An 18013-nucleotide genomic window follows, 5' to 3' on the forward strand; every position below is an offset into this window, starting at 1 on the left:
TGTGTGGGAGAGAAATCCAGCACGCTTCTGCAAACTTCCACTCCTGAAATGACACCTACACCTTGAAGGCCTTGCATTTCTCCTGTGAGCTACCCATTTCCCAACTCCTGTAGGTGCACAGAGAAAACTAGACAGTCCTTGAACTGCGTTTTTTCCCAGTGAATGGATTTCTTAGCAATAAAATGCTTCATTTTGAGACAGTCCCTTTCCTTGCCGTTCCTAAGAATGAGCGCGGCACCTCCCGCAGAGCGGTGTCCGTCTTTCCTCCCCTCGTTTTCACCGGCGGGGTACGGCTGCCGCCCGCACTCAGTGCTCGTGACAGGCGCCGGCAAGGGGAAGCGACGGCGGTGGCGGCGGATGAGCTGGCCATGGCGAGGGCCGGCCCGAGAGGCAAGCTGAGGGGAAGCCAGCGCCCGGAGTCGCCGTCCCCTGGGCGGGAAGGCGGGAGGTGAGGACCCTCCTGTGGAGCGCGGCCAGCCGCCGCGCGCACCACCTCGCCGACAGCCGGCTGAGCGCCCAGGTGCCCGCGGAGGCCACCACAGTGCTGGCCTGTGTCGGCAATGGTGTGGCCAGCAGTAGGGCAGTGATCATCCTCCTGTACTGTGCACTGGTGAGGCCGCACCGTGAGTACTCGCTTCAGTTTTGGGGCCCTCTCTCCAAGAAGGACGTTGTGGTGCTAGAAACGGGTCCAGAGAAGGGAGATGAAGCTGGTAAAGGGCTTAGGTAGAAAGTCCTGTGAGAAGCGGCCGGGGGAACTGGGGTTGTTCAGTCTGGAGAAAAGGAGGCTGAAGGATTTCTGACTCTGCAACTCCCTGAAATGAAGTTGGAGAGAGCTGGATGTTGGTGTATTTTCTCTAGTAATAATTACTAGAGAGAGGACAAGAAGAAATGGCTTCAAGTTGTGCCAGGGGAGGTTTAGGTTTGATACAAATTTCTTCAAACATTCTCAAACCCTGGAACAGCCTCCCCAGGAAGGTGGTTGAATCCCCGTCCTTGGGGATGTGTAAAACACGCAGAGATGGGGTGCTGAGAGACCAGACTTAGTAACAGCCTTGGTAGAGTTAGATAACGTTTGGGCTCGATGATCCTAACGTCTTTTCTACCCGAAATGATTCGATGACCCTACAGCAACCCGCCCCGACGGCCTTTCACGAGTAAGCGGCAGGCGAGCTCCCGGACCGCTCAGGCGGGCGCATGCGCAGTGCACGCCCGGCGCTGGCTCTCCGCCACACGGGAGGAGGCGGGTCGAGGAGCGGGGGGAACCTAGGTGCGCATGCTCGGTGGTGGCGGAGGGACACCCCCCCCCCTTCCCATCCCGCGTGTGTGTGTGTGTGTGTGTATGTGTGTGTGAGTGAGTGAGTGTGTGTGTGAGTGAGTGAGTGTGTGTGTGGCGGCACGGCCCGGAGGCGGTGAGCGACCGCCGGCGGAGGGGAACCCGGCAGCTCTTCCAGCAGCCGGAGCGGCTTCCCCGTCCTCGCCCGCCCCTCGCTCATCCATCCCCCCCTCTCTCGCAGGTGAGCTGGGCTGTCGCGGGAAGGAGGAGGAAGAAGAGGAGGAGGAGGAGGAGGGAACCGCGGCGCCTGCCTCCGCGGGGATTCGTGGCGGGGCTTATTGTCCGGCTCTTCGGAGGAGGAGGGAAAGGAGGCTTAACCCCGTCTCGCACGCCGGGCCCGAAGGGCTGCCGGCCGGGGATTGGAGGCGTGCGGTCCCCTCCCAGATCCGGGGAGGGTCCCGGCCCCCACCCGTCACCCCGCTGCGGGCCGGCTCCTCACGGAGCCCAGAGCTCTGCCGCCCACCTGTCGCCCGTTTCCTCACACGAACGCCGCGGGGAACGGGGCGCAGTCCCCCGCGGATCGGGCCGGCGTCTCGGCAGCGCCCTCTCCCCCGTCAGTGGGTGCGGGGTCTGTGCGTGTGTATAGGGCGACGGCGCTGCCTGGGGCCCCCGGTCAAGATGGAGGGATGCGTGGCTGTGGAGCCAGCCCGGAGTGCGCCTCCAGTCATTGATTTCCCACCCTGCTACATGCGTGAGGGGCCGGAGAGCAGTTTGTGGCCTGGACATGGGGAGAAGCAACCCCCACTTGCTGTCCAGAGAGGTCCCGCGGGAGTAGCCTTAGTCTGGGTTGTTTGTGTGTATGTGGATGGGCAGAGCTGTGTGGGTCGCCGGGCTCCGCGCTGCGATGGGGCCTGAGGGAGGCCGGGGCGGCGGGGGTGGCGCGGCGGCTGTGGCTGTGAGATACCGTGAGATACCGCTATCCAACCAGCCCTTCCCCGGGGCTGGGGCACCTTCCCGTGGCGGGGGGCCGAGTTACCGTGACAAGAAGTGCAGGGCAGCACGACACCGGCTGGAGGGACGTTACGGGTCAGTGCATTGCCCTGCAGTAGATACGGATCTGCTTCGGAAGGTGGACAACTAGCTGCTGTTTATTTGACATCAGGAGCGTTTGGCATAGTTTTTTTTTCCTGGCAGCATGCTCTGGAAAAGCAATTACGTTGATATATTTTAAACCAGGATGAGTGGTGATGATAGGTAGTAGTTTGAAGTAACTTGTTCCTGTGCATTACTGGCCTGGTGAAATTCTGTGGGTGTGTTTATCTGTTGAGAGAGCCTTACGCTGGCACAAGGTGCTTTTGCGCGGGTCTTATTTCCTCCCCCCCTTCTGTTTCTATGCAAACGAGAGGACTTTGCTACCACAGATAGCTGGAAGAGATGGAGACTTATTTCTTTTCCGGTGGGATAGGTGGATAAGGCAGGCAATCACATGTGTTGTAGGCTACAGGTTTTGAGTTTCTCTCAAGACTGGAAAATGTCCTAGGATGTACAATGATTATTTTGTCTGGTTTTTTTTCTTATCACTACCTATCTCTGCAGCTGACTTCATTTTAGTAGCATTGTGTCCGTGTTTTGTTTCTAAGCAAAATGAGCTTATTTTTCTGTTCACATCAGTTCTTTGCAACCTCTGTTTATATATATATGTATACACCTCTCTGTCGGGTTTTTACTGGTTATGTGCATTTTCATTTTATGAGCTGCACCTCACCAGCTGTTGTTTTTATATTTTTTTTGGTTGCTGTTTTTGTTTGTTTGTTTTTAAAATTTTTATTAGTTCTCAGCAAGCCTTTAGAAATAATATGTGGACCAAAGGTTGGAAACTACTGACAGTACTGCTGCTTTTTATTATCTGCATGCAAATGGTTTAATTTTTTTACCCACTTAAACAACAAGTACAGAGCAGACAGGAGCAGAAAATCCCATTGTTTTCCAGAGCTTTCTCTTGACAGTGTGGATGCATTTTTTTCATGTACTACTATAAAGTTTAGTGTCTGTGATAATATAGCCAGAGGACTTCCATAGGCACCTTTATATGATCTGTACTGTCTTGGGCCCTGCTTCTGTGAAATATTATCCACACGGGTGCTAATGAATTAATTGGCACCATCAAGTACCACAGTACTAAAGTTGATAATTGCTTATGTTCTTTACTAGCAGTGCCTGTAGTTACTTTGAAAAATACTTAATGTTTCTGGGATAAATAATTACATTTCATTTATTTTTGGTGGTTTTGTGATTTAGGGTTTCCCTTTTTTTGAAGGAAATCTCTTGCAGGAGCAAAACTACTGCTTTGTACAGCCTCTGTGCATCCCTGCATGTGGGTTGTCTGCAGTCCTGCTCAGGAGTTTGCTGACGCTGGATCACTTGAATTGAAAGAGTGCCCTCTGGTGACATCTGTGTTCAGAATTTGGGCTGCGTGTGAAGAAGCCTTCCTGCTAGTCTCCAATTAAATATTCCAACACGGATGGAGATGTGTTCTGCACTGAAATGCTAGTGTGGCATGGCTGAGACGGGGGATGAGCAGTGGCTTACAAAAACGTGTGGAAGATGTAGAGCAGTCATTTGGCTTCTGTTAACTCCCTTGTGAAATATTCCACCTTGTAATTTATTGTGATGGATTTTTATGAGAAGTGTTTAGTTCTTCAGTCTAATGGAGGGAACACCCCCCCACCCCCCCCCCCCCCCCCCAAACCAACAACCTTTTCATGAGATTATTCTGCTGGGTTTTTCCCTCTCTCTGAAATCTGTTGTGGACAATTTTTGGAGAGCTCTTTTCCTTTCCACATTTACATCTTACTGGTGACTGTGTGGACTGAAAATCCCAGTATTTTGTTGGGCTTGATGCTGCTCAGCACCAGTGAACAATGAAGACACAGTGCTAACTCTTTAACTTCAGTTGGTTGTATAAACTTTGATTTGGAAATTCACTGTGTTTGTAAGAAATGTGTTTGAAACTTTAGAAAGGTGATATTCTGCTTGACATCTTTGAATATTAAAATATTTGAGTTGATAAGGGCACTCCTCCATCTTAAACAGTTTCTTCCCCTATTTTGTTTTTTTACTGAGTTTAGGGATTAATAGTTTCTTCTGTATTTGTTGAGAGCTCAGTCATTTGGGCTCCTCCTTTCATTCAATAAATAATAAAGTTGAAAACTTCCTCTAGGAGTGGGGAGTGTAATTGGTTGCATTTTGTCAAAACAGAAGACATCAAAGGCATGGTGTATTTCTGATTCAAGTGTTGTTTTATGGCCTTTGCTGGAAAAAATAGTTTAAAATGCATTTTCCAAGCCATGAGAAAACATTTCTCTTAATCACCTTTACATTCAAATACCTGGAACTGCTGCAGTATAATTTCTCTTACTATTTCAATGTGTGTAGTATTTATTGCATGAACAGAAGCTTTGTGGGCTTCATGTGTTGTCTATTTATGAATAGACATGTGGAGTTAATGTTTTGTCTATTTATCACCTTACAAGGTGAAGCTGAAGCAAAGAGAATCTTAATATTCCAGTTGGGTGCTTTGAGTAGATGCCCTGTATGCTTGGTCCTGTAGGACATGCATATGTGACTGCAACTCTTTTTTCTTTACAAAGATCCTTAAAGGCCTTGTAGAACTCCAGGGAAAGTGGCACTGGAACACTTTCTGTGGGCAATCTAGTACCACCCAGTATTGTGCTGAGCAGAAAGGGACAACTCTATGTAATCTGAATCTGAAAGTGGAGTTGAAGTGGTGGTGGTATGTCAGATAAAGAGTGTACCCAGTCTAGGCATTGGCCTGAACTGGTGGTAGCTGCTCTATACAGTCAGGAGGACCTGTATAAATTGAAGAAAGTAGGGTTAAAAAGGACAGGGTGGCCTGAAGTCAGAGCAGAGGAGGATATATTCAGCATCATGGTATGTTCTGAACACTGGAGCTTCTTGCTGTGACTTTCAAAAGTTAGCATGGTGTACATAATGGATGCTGAGCTTGCTTGGTTGCTGATGGAGGAGGAGACTGTTTCCTAGCTACGTGCCAGTTTATAGGAGAGTTTGTCTGGAAAAACTGACCTGGTCACTGAATACATAATTATATATGAACATACAGTATAGCAAAAGAGAATACTGGAGAATCCAATGGGCCAGGACTAAATATTTTAAAATACAATGTCCCTGATACGCATGAAAGGCTAACGTTTCTTCTCTTGGGCTCGCTGTTCTGAGGTGGTGCAGCTTTAGTACACTCACAGCTGGTCCTTTCCAAACTCCCCACAGGCTTCCAGATGGGTTGTAGGCTGACAAATGACACAACTGGTGTTTTCCTTGAACCTTTGGAGTTGAGAATGCTCTTGGAATTCTTGCTGTCCCAGCTTTGTTGTCAGTGTAACTTTTTCCTTTGCTGTAACCTCAGTGCAGAGAAGTGACAGTCTCTGTGCTGCTTGTGTGCTTTTCCGTAAGTAAGGATATGATTCCCATTTCCCTTCTCTGCCTCTGTTGCCTTATGGTCCTACCCACAAGAATGACAGCTTAAGTAGAACTGCAGTGCAGTAATGCTGGGGGGAAAAAAGCTGTGTACCTTGCAAGTCCCAGAAGCCTTGCCCATGTATCCCTAGGGCTGCACCAGTCAAACTGGTTTGGATTTTTGTATCTCTCTTGGTTGCATCACCAAGTCAAGGTTTCTTGCTCCAGAAAATCTCTGGATGTGCTGCAGTGCACCTCACTGAGAGGCTCATGAGTTGCTGGGTCAGAACAGTAAGAAATGCTCATGTCAGCCCTTCATGTGTATCACACTTGTGGTTTAAAAGCCTGCCTCTTTCGTGGTGGTGAAGAGCACCCTCCTTTGTTAAAGATTAAGCATGTAATATGGTAGTTGATTTGATGCCAAATGTGAGAGCAATGCATCTGTTGCTACGTGGTAGTTAAATGGAAATCTTACACTTTCTCTTGGAGGCAGATAGTTCTTGCAGTCCCTTATGGTAGGATTCATCTTGGGTGCAAACTCTTAAGGATAGTTAGTTATTCTGTTTCTTTGAGGTGCTGGACTTGTGACCTTGATGCCTGTTTTAGAATTTCATCTCTGTGTCTACATCCAGATACTTTTCATAGTTGGATTGCGAGTGAACTGGGACAAGTATGTGCCTGGTCTGTTTTCTTTGGTCTATCTGGGGTGGCTGTAAGCCTCCCCCATACATTGCAAGTGTGACCACAACAGTTAGTGTAGCTCAATGTCTCATCAGCATGTAGTTGAGATTTGAACATGGATTAGAACAAGCTGGCTGAAGTTCAATCCAGATAAAATATACATGATGATGTGGATGTAATTATCAGGCTTCCTAATTGAAGGAGTGCTTTTGCCATTAGGTAGAAGTGTTAGTGCCCTCTGGTGACTCAAATTTATTAGTTGTTCTTAGCAATCATATTGAAGCAGTGAAATCAGTTATTTTAAATCTCTGGCTAGAAGATTGAGACCTCTTGACCTGATTAGAACTGACTGGAATTTGTCTGGAAGTCATCTCTGCCCTCCTCCCACTGGTCTGAGATTGTTATGGCAATTCCTAGTGCAAGTAATGAAACGTAACTTTGGAAAACCCTGGGTCAGGTAAGGAAGGAAGAACAGCGTGCCTGGGGATAAGCAGAAATGCCAGAGAGGGAGTCTGATGGTTAAGCTTGCTGTGAGGTCCTCTGCCAAAAAGTGGTTGGCCTGATTTAGTAGTTCTTGCAGCTTATGAATCTCTTCACTTACACTGGTTGTATTGCTGAAGTAAGCGCTGAAGTGGTCAGAGTGGCAGAGAAGTGCAAGAAGCTGCAAAGGAGAAGCTTGAGATATCTGGCTTTCATGCTGTGAGTCCATTTTAAAGTGATTTGGAGAAAAAATGTGGTGCAGAGGGTTTTGCTAGCTTTGGAGCTGTCTCAGTAGGGCTCAGTGGCATTGATGCTTTGGGATATGTATGTGTTAGCTCTTTTTCTCTTTAATGGAACTGTGTTATTGGCAGCAATCAATTAAGTTTGAAGTGACCTAGGACTGGCTATCAACTCTCTGTACCATTGCTTTAGTAGTATGGCATTAAAAGCTGTTTGATTTGTGCTTGCCTCATTATTCATTAAGGGACAGCTTTGAGAGGATGGAATTTGCTCTCCTCATTGAGATGAGCTCAGATTGATCATGCTGGGGGAAGAGGAATATTGATCTCTTTTTAAAAGTTGGAGGTATATTTCTTAGATAATAGTGGTTGGATGAAACTGGCACAGCTCCTGGAAAAGTGATTTTAATGCCATTTGTAAATTGAATTGCTTTTAGCACATTATTAAGGTGCCTAGGATTTGCGATAAATGTCTAAACTATAGTATTATATTTTCATTTAGATTTAGGGTAAGTGGTATGATGTCACAGAGTGACTGGAGTTGGACCAGTAAGTGAATAAACAGGACTGGTACAAAGTGCATTTTCTGTTATGATACAGCCTGCTCACATTAATGCTAGGTAGGCAAAAGCCTCCAACAAAAAGCTGAAAGTCTAAATTTACTAAGGTTTTCTTTGTAAGCTTCAAGGATGAGTTTCTGTCTTAAGAGGCGAGGAAGCACAGGTGGGCTTGTGGCTTGTTAGTTCCATATAAAACTCCAGTGTGTAAACTCTTCAAAAGCTTGTGTTTCTAGTCCTCATGCTTTATGGCCAAGTTGTTAGTTTGATCTTCTGATTGCTGTTTAATTCTGTTACTTGCCTGATAAAGTTGAGGTCCTCCACAGTTGTAACTAATTCAGATGGGTTTGTAATTGGATTGGGTTGTGACCCTGCATGCAGTGGGGCAGTTTATTTATGCCGGCTCACTTCCCACGCTGCTTTGGCAGAAATACTGGTAGTGTGAACTGCATCAGGGAACTAACACAGATAAGAAATTAAGCTTTTTATTTTTTCATGCCTTATTTTTCAGTTCTATAGCTTTCTCAAACTGATTGTTCCTCAGCCATACAAAATCTTGTGCTGATGTCATGGCAGAGAAAGGAATGAAAAAGAGCAATTAGTCATAGGGATGTCTGACAACTACAAAATCAGAGTTCCCTCAAACCAATTAAGTTGCTCCTTTGGTTCTAGCTGAGCTTGAGAAGTGCTTATTTCTGGTGTCAGAGCACAAACTCAACTCGATCTTGAATCCATAGCTGGGTCTGCATGTCAAAAACTTGGGAAAAACTGCTTGGTTTCAGGTTTCAGGCAGCAATATTTGAGACATTATATGATCCTTTAGACACCTCTGAAAAGACCTTTTTCATGGAGCTAACCTTAACAGTTTAAACTTAACGTCTTTTACAGTAGGCTGATGCAGTGAGTTGGGAATGATCATGGTGTTACTGGAAACTTGGTAAAACAGCCCTTTGTCTGATGAAGGAGAAAGTAATCCAGGAGCCTGTAAAGTATTTTTGGAGATTCCAAAAGCATCTACAATCAGCTTACTTGTGTAAAGCATTAGAATGCTGGCAGCATCACATAGTTTCTTGGATGTACAGTTTGGATTTCAAAATGCACATAAATTGTTGAAATGCCAAGTCTGTAAAAGAAAACAATATCCCATAGATTGGGTCTTCTTTCCCATTATGCTTCAGTTTTGTGTTGTCACTAATTAGTAACTCTAGTATCATCAGGTGTATTGATAAAACATGGTGAAGTGGATGACTCATAATCTTTGTATTTCCCCTCCTGCTCTGTCACCTAATTAACTTTCTCTGTGTGGTTAAAGGGCACCCGAACTGTGCTGCTCTTGCTAACAAGTCCAGACCACTCTACCAGCAGCCTTCTCTTTGATAACCAGACAGTTTCCCCATGTGCTCTGTTGGTAAGTACACCTGAGTAGAGGCAGCTACCTCATCTATTTTTGGAACAGTAGTTATGTACTTTTAGACTGACCAGTTTGGGTGCTAGTTCCTGGGCTTGTCTGGTAAGTGCCTTTTAAATAATCCTGATATTGATCAAACTTTGTTGGAGAGGAATAAGGAGAGTAGAATTTGAGTTCGGTACTCCCATGCAGTTGAGGTGATCTTCAAGTAGCTTCTGGAGCTCAGAGTGCAAAATTACAGAAGGCTTAGCAAGATGATTTCATAGCTACACTAATCCTGTGCTTCTGAGAACCAAGACTGTGGTGGACAGTGACCAAACTGAAACTGGAGAGGTTTGTTGAGTCAGGTAAAACCTGGGCCTTGCAGGTCTGCCTTAAGATAGGGTGAGGACAAACATTACTTAGGTTTTATTTAGGCTAATAAGGCTTTATTGTTATGACTTTCTGATATGCCATGCATGTGTGGTGTCAGGCATGCAGTTTCTAATGAAGCTGTTTTCCATTTTATGTGTGTGGTAACAGCAAATACTCTTCCTTCTGTAGTACAAATGGTTTTGCTGCTTCCTGTTGGAAAAGTGCTGGGCCAGCCACCCTTTGGTCAATTGCCCTACTGATAGTAGATATTTTTTTCTAATCCTCCTTTATTGTTTCTTTTTCCGCCCAGACTGGACCTATTCTGTCTTTATTTTGAGCAGATTTTGCCATATAACTCTTTGATAATGGTTTTTGGTATTTTTGGTGGCATGGCTTGCAAAAAGTGCTTTTCTCCTTACTCTGGTGGGCAAGTACGTTCTTTCTGATCCGGTCTAGTACATGGCATTTCCAGACACACTGACAGACAATGTTTAATGTTACATTAAATGAATACGTGTTGTGCTACATTGGACAAAGGTCTTTGCTGCAAATTTTCTAAAGGTACCAAATCTAATCACAGTATGAAACTGTGATTCTTTGAGTGGCTTGGGTTTGTGGTTTGTTTGGTGTTGTGGTGGTGTTTGTTTTATACAGTTGTGTAGGTTTGGCTATGCTGGCAGAAAGTTCTTATTTGTGGAAATTGTTTAGCTCTACTAGCAATATCTATTAAAGTGGTCAAAGTGTCCACTCTTTAATTCTACTAAAGGAATGTTAACCAAATGATAATCAAGAAATCAACAAAAAAGGCAAGAGTGATACTGTTTCCACTTAAGGTGTGTGCCAGATGTACAGTGTTCTTTATAAAGAAGTGGAAAAACTGCTTTTGAAGTACAGTATTTCTTTACCTTTGAAGAACAGCAGCTCGTATGTTTTAGAACCTGCTTGCAGATAGGCATCCTCAATGTCAGCATGTAATGGCTTGCCCTTGTACTTAATTAGCTTGCTGACTTCTCTTTTAATGTGGATAGGGTCTGTGTGATGACAGAACTCACTGTGTTTCATGCTGTGACTTGTGTTTAATACTCGCGAAAAGTCAATCTTGGCTCTTTTCTGAAGCTGTCAGCAGTGCAAAGGCTTTTTCATTAGGACCTGGTTCATGTTCCAGATAAGGTAATTTAACTTCTCTTAAAAGTATTCATACATACTGGTGTTCAGGGACATGGGTTTGTTGAAGAGAGATGTGTGAAAGCTCTGTTAGAGACCAGCAATCAGAACTCCTTTAGTTTCTTTTTGGTGCTAATTTCCTTATGAGTAGGAGAGGGAAAAGAATTATAGGCTTATTTATTGTTACATGATTGTGAATTATTTTTACTATGTAGAGTAGGAAGCCTTTAAGTATTCAGGGTGACATTATGCTGGAATATCCAGAGAAGATTACCAAAAAATCTTGATTTATTTTTTCCTGTGAAACTCTTGGGTGTGCCTTCAGTTTGATCAGTTTACAAGAGAAAACCGAAACACCCAGGAATGTGGGAGCAAAGTTGTACACTTACAGCATGTGCTTATGTATGCAAAATGGGTATGAATTCTTAAACAAATATAGACTTAAAGTAACAAAGGTGTATGTGCTAATGATTTGAGGCTGACACAGTTTTGTTGAGGAGTGGTTCTTGATCTGAATTACGTAACTCAATTATAAGCCAATGAAGACATTAACTGAAAGGGTATTGCTGAGGCCAAAACGCCTTTTACAAAGGATAGCTTAGGAAAATGTGAAGGCTGTTGTGCAGATATACATAGCAATATAATTCACAGGTGTGTTGTGTTTGTGTTACACTGAGCTAGAAAGACACAGAAGTCTAGTTAGGCTCTGTTAAGTGATACTGCTAAAAAGGGAAGCTCGTTTAATAAATAATGCAAGTAGCTAATGTGAAAGATGTCTTGCTTAGGTATTGTGCTCACAAACCCTTTGGTAAATCCCTCAGTTATTTGTAAATAAAGGTACATAGTAAAAGACTTGAGAACAATGATTTCAGCTGTACCTGTTTTCTTAAAAACCTCCTAGCACTTATTTTCATGACTTAAAAAAAAATTGCATGGTGTTACCTACTACTACTTCCTCTCTTTCTATGAAATGATAGTCTTAAGTGGAAAACAGAATCAGGTGGTAAGGGAGTTGAAGGACATGGACAAGAGTAAGATCTCACCAGGGAACAGGAAGACAAGACAGACTTCCCCTGCTGTCTTGGTATGTGCTGGAGTTTCTGGGTTGCTCTTAGGTGTCAGATTTCTGTGTGGGCTGGTACTGAATGTCATGGATATTGTCTTGATTTTACTTGTTTGAGGGAGGGAGGATGAGGAGAAGTGATGGGCTTCAGCAGCTGAAGTTTCTGTTGCCAGTCTTTCTCTGGTGTCATCTTTCCCTATTACATTCTGGGTCATTAATGGAATTGGATATCTTTTTTTTTTCCTAGGGCAGTAGGGTGTGTTCCTATGATCTTATCATTCGACTGGCTGATCCGGATCCGTATTTCTTTGCAGCTTTGTCTGACTTTATGACTCTCCTAAAGCTGGTAGAAGTGCTTTGCTTACAGAAAGAAAGCTGCAGTCTTTTGAAATTCATGAGTGGTATCTTCTCTAACGCAGAGGAGGCTGGTGTTTTTTAATGTAACAGTCCTCAAAATTAGAAAAGAAATCTTCTAATACAAAAAGGGGTCTCAACTAGGCTGGAGATGCCATTTGCAAATTGTTCTTTGTGGGGGCGGGGCTGAGTTGAGTGTGCAGTTGAGTCCTGGAGTGAAAAATGTTGAGTTTGCTTCATTCCTCAGTGAGGGAGCTAGTTTCTGCAGCACTCTCTGTGGCAGAGCAGCCCTGCTGCTGCTATTTGATAGCTCTGTCAGATTTAGGGTGTTTATTAGCCACACATAACCCAGCTGGAAAACCCTACTTTGTGGAAAAAATAGATTCTTTAGTTGGAAAGATCCTGTAAATCACTACATGAATATTGCATTTAAATTGCTAGTTGTGTTTGCTGGTTTTGCTGAGGTTGTTTTTCTCAGTTGTCTTGGAGGTGGTGGAAGATAGGTTTGTGTATCTCATTAAAACATCGTAGCTTTTAAGTGATAAAATAGTTTCAAAAGTTATGCCACCTGCCAAAAACACAATAACCCACGATGTGGCTAGTGACTTTATTTAGAATTTAGAATAAACTTTATTTAGAATAAACCAAACCAGGTTGGAAGAGACCTTCAAGATCATCGTGTCCAACCCATCAACCAATCCAACCCACCCAAACAGCTAAACCATGGCACCAAGTACCCCATCAAGTCTCCTCTTGAACACCTCCAATGACAGTGACTCCACCACCTCCCTGGGCAGCCCATTCCAATGGGCAATCACTCTTTCTGTATAGAACTTCTTCCTAACATCCAACCTGAACCTCCCCTGGCGCAGCCTGAGACTGTGTCCTCTTGTTCTGGTACTGGCTGCCTGGGAGAAGAGACCAACTTCTGCCTGTCTACAACCTCTCTTCAGGTAGTTGTAGAGAGTGATAAGGTCACCCCTGAATCTCCTCTTCTCCAGGCTAAGCAGCCCCAGCTCCCTCAGCCTCTCCTCATAGGGCTTGTGTTCCAAACCCCTCACCAACTTTGTTGCCCTTCTCTGGACTCGTTCCAGCAAGTCAACATCCTTCCTAAACTGAGGGGCCCAGAACTGGACACAGGACTCGAGGTGTGGCCTAACTAGTGCAGTGTACAGGGGCAGAATGACCTCCCTGCTCCTGCTGGCCACACTGTTCCTGATGCAGGCCTGATGCAGACTTCAGTGGTATTTCAGCAATAAGGCACCAATACTCTATGATGTGGCTGACTCCCTTTGTTTAAGTAACATTCATGTCCAAAATGAACCTTCCCCAACCTGGCAAGCTGAATATGAAGCTAACTCAAAAATGAAAGTGATTTCAAAGTGCAGCCAAGGTATTGGCTTTTGAGTTACTGTTTTAGCAGGTAAGGGACAACTCATTTCCTGGTAGCATGGAATCGGGAAATTAATTTTGTTGGGTTTTTGTTTGTTTGTTTTCCAGTAATATGGATGATCTTGGCTCTAAACCAACACTGAAAGATCTTTATTTAGTTAAAAATATGTATTTTTAAAAAACTATAGAGAAATGTATTTGTGTGTTCATTTCTTTCATTCCATTATTTGTAGTTCAGCTGTTCCAAATCCTCATGGGCGGGCAGGCAGGCAGGCAGGCATCAGTTGAATCTCTTATGGTGGTGACACGCTGAAATGTTGCAGTATCACTAAGTATCAAAACACAAGGAAACCTTTTGCCAAAGATCTAGCAGGGCTAGGAGAAATGAGCGCACATTCTCTGGTTGCTTCTGCCCCCTGCGACGACCCAGCTGATTGCTCTTACTTGATCACTAGATTCCACAACATGAGAGGTCACACCTTTTCTTTGCCATTTATGTGGCCCACAGGTTTGTCACCTCTGTACCTGTGTATTGCGTTTTTTACCATCTTGCTTTTCTCTGATGGTTTTTCAGAAAGGAAAAAATGGTTGATGATCTGCCTCTGGTGCTCATTAATGTGGGAGGGAGGAGGCCACATGAGTAACATCTTCATCTGGGCTCTGAGTATCCATTGCCCTTCCTAGCTAGGAGAATATGCTATAAATTGCCTGAGGCAATGCATTTAGAAGTACATTTCTGTGACTGTTCTGCAGGACCTTCTTTGTATATGTTATGACGTAGAAGCTTTTTGCTGGAGTCTCGAAGCCAGATTTTATCAAACCTTCCTAGAAGGAAATCAGGGGAGGTTAAAACATGTTCAAACAGGTCTCAAGCTTTTTAAATAATGTTGTAGTCACTCCTTTTGGAATCCGACAAATATACCTAAAATTCACGTTGTCAAGAAAGCAAGAAGTGAAGTAGATTGTGAGGTTTGATTCTGATTGATCAATATATTTAGATTTACTTCTTTCTTTCTGAACCTGCACAGTTTTAATTGCATAGTTAATGCCTCTCCTGTTTTCTTTAAATAGATAATCAGAATAATTTAGGGGGGACACCTGAATGTCATCTAGCCCACACTTTCTCAGGATATGGCAAAGACAGTTTATTAATAGAACCATTTGAAATACTACTCTATAATGTATTTTAATATATTTTATATTATATTAATAAGACATTTTAATCTTATTAATCAAATCCTTCTGGAATTGCAAATTTACACAATTTTTGAACCAGGAATAAATTCACTCCTTGCTGCAGTGTTACATTGACAAGGTAATTTGTCTTAAACTTGCAATAATCTGACACTAGAAATGCTTAAATGGCACAGAATTTAGAAGCACACAATTCTACACAACAGAGTTCTCTGGCTGGAGGCCATGGGCTATGTTCTGCCTCCACAGGGCAACAGAATGTGTTGCTGGCACCTGGGTTCCCTGTCCAGCAATCCCAGCTCAGTTTCCCAGCAAAGCTTTTTCATAATGTTGTTTGTTGTTGTTGCTTCAAGCAAGGCTACTCCCTATGTGGTGTGCATTGTCCTACATTTCTTATGTTGACAGATTTCCTTGTACCCCCAGGACAAGGACAGTTTAATGTCAATAATGATGAAGCAACATCAAATCCTCATCCAAATTATAACTTAGGCTACTGATTCCTCAGACCTTTTTAGTTCTCAGTGTTATTCATGGCCTTTTTGGGGTGTTTTTCCTCCTGTTTGAGGGGAGTCTTGATGTGACAGCAAAACTGCTCATCTGGGCCAAGCTGTGTATTTATTTAGGTGGCTGGATTTTATTTCTTTTTAGCTAAAGTTCTTGAGACTTCAGTGCAGGTCATGGCAGGGTCTGACGTGTTGTGTTTTCATTTAGCTGAGGTGATGAATTAGCTTTCATTGCTTTGTCCAGAACGGCTAATCTCGGTTGCTTAGGTGTAAGCCAGTGCTACTGATTAGTCTGAGCCAGAAAATCCCCTCCCTGTAGGGGTGGGAAACACAAACAAACAAACAAAAAACCAAAGCACCAAAACACTCCTGTGCAAAATTTAGGGCAAAACTCCTGCAAAGTTTCCTACCAGAAATTGCCAGAGGACAATTACCTTACCTGGTAGGTGTTTTAGGATGTGTGCTTTTGTTCTAATTGTTATTCTCCCAAGACTTCCACTGCTTCTTTGTTTTAGCTGGAATGGGTTTAGTGATCAGAGGAAGGATAGTGAAGCATTTCCTAATCAGTGTGCTAAGATTAGAGATTTCAGCTGTTAGAACTGACAGAAGTAGCAGTTTGTAGCGGGTTGTTTTCAAGGTGCCAGTCTGTGAGCTTTTTGAAGATACAGTTAACATCACTGAATTGTCCTATAACAATGGTTTTGGTGTTCCTAGTTCTGATATCCTGCCATCTTGTGGTGTGGACCTTGCATTATAGCATTCTAGATTTACTTTTTATCAGTTAAAAGATGAACACAAAGATAAACGAAATTTTCTTGTTTGTTAAGTGAACTATTAAACCACATGATTTGCTCCAGAAGAAATAGTTTTATCTGCTGTAAAACAGTAGATTTGCATTCAAATCACCATTGTCCTCCAGATGTCTATTGAAGCAATGTTGTGCACAGGCTTTCTCTCTGTCTCTGCTCTTGAACCCACGTTTTCAGCTTGCACGTATCTGCACTTAATTTTTTAATGCACCCATCCGTTAATTTGGCAGAAATGGACACAGTTGCTTTTGATATGCTGAAGGAGATATGTAAGTAATATTATCCAGTTATCCACTCAATATCTCAAATAGCCAAGTAGAATTTGGATAGGATATCACTTGTGAACTTACTCTGCTGAGGCCATAGTGCAGAAATAACCTTAAAAATATGGAGTCCTTGTGTGGGGTAAATGAGCTGGACTTGACTCCTAAATACTGACAAGGCCAGCAAATGCTTTTATTCTGTCAGCAGCTGGCATGCTTTTAAAGGCATACAAAAATTGCAGACTTCCCCATGCTTTCTGTGAGATCGGAAAGAAAACATTTTTCCCTGCTTTGGATGTGTTTTGATGTTCTCACTTAGCCTGTCTACCATATTTCTGTGCCTATCAAGACCATGCAGGTCAATTGGCATCATGGGTGCATATGCATCTTGTGCCTTCTTTAATACAAGGAAACCGTGCCCAGGTTTTTGTTCTGCTGTTCTGACTTTTTCATATTGTCACTAAATCCTTCATAAACCAAAATAATAGCAGCACCTTTTTAGTAATTAATGATTTTGTATTTCTCATTTGAAGCTCACAAACAAATTTGGTTTCCTTGATCCCTCCTTAAAGTTGTCTGGTGTGCTGTGAAGAATTTTATCATTAATCTTTCCTCTTCAGTTTGTCCTTTTCCATTTTGCAGCAAGAATTTGAGGCTTGCTTTTACTACCATTAGGGGTATACATGTGTTTTTGCATGGTTTGTTCTTGTGCCTTGCCATTTATAGTCTTGAAGTTAGTGCCCATGCTACACTTCAGTGTCTTTTTTATGTCTTCTGGAAAACACTGTATTCTGCATCTGTTAGAAAAGTTCTGCAAACTCTGTAGGTATTTATTATGTCATTCCTTCTGGAGCAGATCCTTTCATCAATAATGTAGATAGATGGCTTAGAGTTCCAGCAGGGCTCTCATTTACCTGAAATCCCATTTAGTTTTTCTGGTGATTCAACTGTTGTTAATGCACAAGAAGTAAGGTGGGTATACGAGGATTACAGGTCTTAAGAGAAATGCTTTGAGTACCTAAAGAGACACGATTTCTGTGCAAGCTGCTCTAAGCTTCTGTTTTGATAACAAGAAGTCAGTCTTCAAAATCTACTGTTCTTCATGAAGGTGTTCACTCTAAATTGTGTCAGTTGAAGCAAACATATGTTTGTTCTCCAATTTCAGGGGTGTTGAGTAGGGCTTTGGCACCCGGTTTGACCAGCTGACAAATCCTCGATAGATTTATCTGTTCATTCTTGAATATTTAAAACAAGGTTCCCACAACCATTTGGTTCAGTGAGGCCTAGCTTTGTGTGAATTACTTGGGATTTGCTCAGTTTCTGTGTTGTGTTTTTAGGCAGATATTTGGTGATCAGCAGTTACTGACTGGACTTGAGTGAAGGAAAATACTGAATTTGAAACTATTGGTATTTGAGTCTTTACCTGCTCACTTGTTAGATGCCTGATTTACTGATGTTCTTCCAAAGGGAGTTACAGTATCACAGTATCACTTCGGTTGGAAAGGACCTCGAGGATCATCAGGTCCAACCTATCAACACAGACCCCATGACTAGACCATGGCACCAAGTGCCATGTCCAATCTCCCCTTGAACGCCTCAAGGGTCGATGACTCAACCACCTCCCTGGGCAACCCGTTCCAATGCCGAATGACTCGCTCGGTGAAGAACCTCCTCCTCACCTCGAGTCTAAACCTCCCCTGGCGCAGCTTGAGACTGTGTCCCCTTGTTCTTGTGCTGGTTGCCTGGGAGTTAAAAATACAGGAAACGTGGATGTTTAGATGGATG

The 18013-nt window shown here is 43.5% G+C and overlaps 1 protein-coding gene across 6 annotated transcripts in view; it reads left to right on the forward strand.

The window, feature by feature from the left end:
* The first annotated feature begins 1241 nt into the window (after positions 1-1241).
* The window catches only part of RALGPS2 (Ral GEF with PH domain and SH3 binding motif 2), a 125882-nt gene continuing 109110 nt past the window's right edge, over positions 1242-18013 (forward strand). Inside the window, exons 1-2 of one of the 6 annotated variants that reach the window (XM_068141410.1) lie at positions 1389-1514; positions 9037-9132. Coding sequence is in view for 1 of the 6 variants with exons in the window: in XM_068141405.1 (XP_067997506.1) it covers positions 1952-2128 (177 nt within the window). In the remaining 5 variants the exon portion in view is untranslated. Of the gene's footprint in view, positions 1268-1300; positions 1515-1899; positions 2129-9036; positions 9133-10572; positions 10657-18013 lie in introns of those variants that run through there. The other 5 variants (XM_068141409.1, XM_068141407.1, XM_068141405.1 and 2 more) reach the window with 5 other exon arrangements.

The sequence above is a fragment of the Melanerpes formicivorus genome, unplaced genomic scaffold (assembly GCF_026170545.1).
Source record: "Melanerpes formicivorus ecotype bairdi unplaced genomic scaffold, bMelFor1.0.p_v2 SCAF_7, whole genome shotgun sequence".
NCBI classification, from domain to species: domain Eukaryota; kingdom Metazoa; phylum Chordata; class Aves; order Piciformes; family Picidae; genus Melanerpes; species Melanerpes formicivorus.